The sequence below is a fragment of the Cynoglossus semilaevis genome, chromosome 14 (assembly GCF_000523025.1).
Source record: "Cynoglossus semilaevis isolate Cse_v1.0 chromosome 14, Cse_v1.0, whole genome shotgun sequence".
Lineage (NCBI taxonomy): Eukaryota > Metazoa > Chordata > Actinopteri > Pleuronectiformes > Cynoglossidae > Cynoglossus > Cynoglossus semilaevis.
The window spans coordinates 5024911-5028446 of NC_024320.1; the positions used below are offsets into that span (position 1 = coordinate 5024911).

Below are 3536 nucleotides of genomic sequence, written 5' to 3' on the forward strand. Positions count from 1 at the left end.
GTACTGAGGGAGCGTGAAGCGTCCGTCAGGACCCCGAGAGATCAACTCAATATTAGCAGAAATGGGTGTTGAAGTTGTTCTGGTAAGACAACGCCTGTGCTGCTGATGCCGCTGCTGATGCTGCTGCTGATGCTGATGCTGCTGATGATCAGTGGTGGAGAAGAAACGGTGGTCTGTGTGTGAGGAGGAGGAGGAACAGGAGGAGGAGATGGTGGGGTAAAGGTTGTTGGTGGGGAGCAGGCTCTTCTTCAGAACACTGTCTGGACTCCCTGGGGTCTTTCTGTAAAGTAGAATGAGAGATAATGTAAATAAGAAGAACGGGATCCACGTCCACAACGACGGCAGTCGTCAACAACAAGAATCAAGACGCCAACAGTGACTGGTAGGTTTGTGAAACATCACGGAGAATTAACAACGTCTGGGTTTTATCTGCTGTCTAAACAGTGCTGAAGCTGAAGATGTTGACGAATCATCATTTTGTTGCCTGGATCCAAATTTAACAAAGTACCAAAAAGTACTTAGTTAGTAAGAGTTCTTCAAATAGTTTTTAATGAGGGGGATCTCACAGTGTTCCTGCTGCAAAAATGTCTACAACAATTAAACATGCAGCACAATTGACAATAAATTTAATCTAATCTAACAAAATACTTAGAGCTCAATAAATTAAGACAAAGGAAGGAAACTGACAAATTAGTAAAAGATGGACCTGAAAACCTAGTTTAGACAACAAATGTATACGAATATCAAAATCCAAATGTCCTGAATTTCAAAATGTAATCAGTGGGATTTAGCTTCTGTCTATGGTATGTGACTGTTGATGATGATGATGATGATGAAGCAGCCTTCACTGGTTTTCATGTGTTTGTTTTCCTTTAACCAAACCTGACAAGTGTGAAGCCTGGAACTAACTAAACCAACTAAATACTATTCACCTCCTCAGACGTGCACCATCGTGAACAGCTGGGTTTTTACACTTCTGTTCTTATTGTAATGAGGATGGAGCCTCAGTGAAACTTGGACTGAGATCAGAGCTGCTGCAGTTATAAGTCAAAATGAGGGTACAGGAAAAAAAGGAAGGTATTCCCTGGAGCTTCTGGCATTTTGACCAGATATTAATTTGTATGGAAAACAGAGAGTGACAGGTCAACAGGGGACGTCATGGTGAAATGAGACATTGGCACTCACAGTGATGGAGAGCATTTGTAGACGGACGGAGCCAGAGGAGGATCTGAAAGAAAAACAGAGCAGTTAGAACATAATGATGACAGAGAGGATGATAGTGATGATGAAGATGTTGACGATGATGAGGATAATGATGATTATTATAATTACAGTGATGGAGGTGTACACAACAACTGTAACATTGACATTTTCCCCTTGTAATTAATAGTAGTGATGCATTCAACTGACAATACAATATGATACACAATCTTTACTAAAGAAAGTGAGCTCCAGACAATAATGACCAAATACAATGATCTGTTATTTGTAAGAACTCTGTGAAATACCATTATGAAGTGAAATGGTCTAGTGTAGCTCATAAACTGAAATCATTATCTTAAATAACAGAAGCCAAAAAATGCTTCTTTACAGAAACACTGCACATCCCCATGTATCTCCTTTTATTAAAAGTCAAACTGGCCTGGTCTGATTTATCTCAGTGTCAATATATTAAACAACAAAAGAATATATAAACAATATTAACTGGAAAGAGTTCCTTTCTTATTAGAAACACTATTGGTGTCTGTAAAAGAAGTTCTTCCCACGTTCTGTTTGAACACCTGAATGTCACTTAGGCTCCGTAGAGACCTGACCTCTTCAATGGCAGGTCACAACAGATGTTTTAAGGCACATACTGCCACCTACTGTACCAGAGTGTGTGGTTTCATGGTGTGACCACTGACTTTTTGAGATAATGCAGCCTACTCCAATAACGATAATGTTGATGATAATAAGGACACCATTGATGGTGATGATGGTAAGAATGATTCCAGTGATGATTATGGAGCAATAATAAAGCAATAATAATGATGATGATGATGATAATGATGATGATGGTGATGGTGATGATAATGATGATGGCAAAAACTGTGATAATAATTATTACAGCGATGATTAACAATGGTGGTGATGAAGATGATGATGATGATGATGACACGGATGATTATTATGATTAGAACAATGATGATTATAATAGAATAATAGGATCCAAACAGAGCAGGAGGAAGTGAATCAGCCTGAGAAGAAGTCTGCAGCAGAACAGACTGATCCAAAAAAAGACCTCCCATTAATCAGAGCCTAATGAGGGATTACAGTAATTAGAGACCCGTGTAAGTGACATCACTTATTGTGGCAGCTACAGCACAGGAGTGTGGGCAGCAGAGAAACAGAGCAGAGGAGAGGCTGATCCAGGAACAGCAGCAGTGACGGATCAGAACCAGCTTCACTGAACTCCAGTTTCTCCTGCACCATGTTGGGGTGGGTTTCACACTGTACTAGTTGTTGGTCACATGGTGTCCACTCACATGAAGTATGGAGATAAACACCTCCTTACGACAAAGTTCACAAGTACATTTAATTAGTGACTTAGTGACCAGGAACATGTACTATAGAAGAACCTGTGGTTCCCCCGAAACCTGAAGACAAAGAGCTGAGACAACGGTGGAATTGTTTCTTTAGGCTTTACCGTTCCTCCTTCTGCGTCGGTTCCTCTTGTGGCTAATGATGCAGGCAGCGCTAAGCAGTAGGACCAGGAGCAGGAACATGAAGCCCACTCCTCCCAGTACTCCAGCCAACAGGGGCTCAGGGACGAACTCCAGCTGACGAGATGAACCAATGAAGAGCTCCATGCCTGAGGAGAAATAAAAAAAGAAATGGTGAGACTCAGCAGAAGGTTCCAGAATGAATCACTTTAAAAAAAACAGTGATGGTCAACGTAATGGAGATACAAAAGAAGAGTGAGGTCACACTGGAGTGGACAAGAAACAAAAGAAAGAAAACGACACCAACAGGAACACTGAGGTAGTGCAGCAGGTTCCTGTAGGAACTTTTATGAGAATCTCTGTTGTCATTGTACACACACACACAAATATACTGTGAACACAGAAATACACATACTCGAGGCACATACATATTGTGTACACCCACATACCGTATACACACACACACACACACACATACACACACTCACACTCTTCTGTTCAACCCATCAATAAAACAAACGTTTTGCTCTCTACTGCCCTCAGAGAGTGGCAGAGCTTTTGTGTTTGCTACACGCCTGCTGTGGATGAGAGTCAAACCAGCAACCCTCAGATCAGAAGCCCAGTCCCAAAGTTGTCCTATATTGGGATTGTACGTTTGTAGCGTAAACATAAATGATGAATCAAAGAGAGAACACAAACAGACCTTTGTTACTTCTAACCATAGACGTAAACCCTTCTCACATCCCAGCGCCAGTCATGTGACCCCGCCGTCGGAGCTCATCTGCATACTCATTTGATCCATATTTGAGATGAGATCATTTGTCTCTGAAGTCT

The 3536-nt window shown here is 41.3% G+C and overlaps 1 protein-coding gene across 1 annotated transcript in view; it reads right to left on the bottom strand.

Moving 5' to 3' along the window:
• LOC103389309 (protein turtle homolog A-like) overlaps window positions 1–3536 on the bottom strand; it is a 30657-nt gene that overhangs the window by 98 nt on the left and 27023 nt on the right. The window contains exons 17-19 of the mRNA XM_025062007.1: window positions 2687–2851; window positions 1186–1228; window positions 5–280 (exon numbers count right to left, since the gene is read on the bottom strand). Of these exons, the coding sequence (XP_024917775.1) occupies window positions 5–280; window positions 1186–1228; window positions 2687–2851 (484 nt within the window). The remainder of the gene's footprint in view (window positions 1–4; window positions 281–1185; window positions 1229–2686; window positions 2852–3536) is intronic.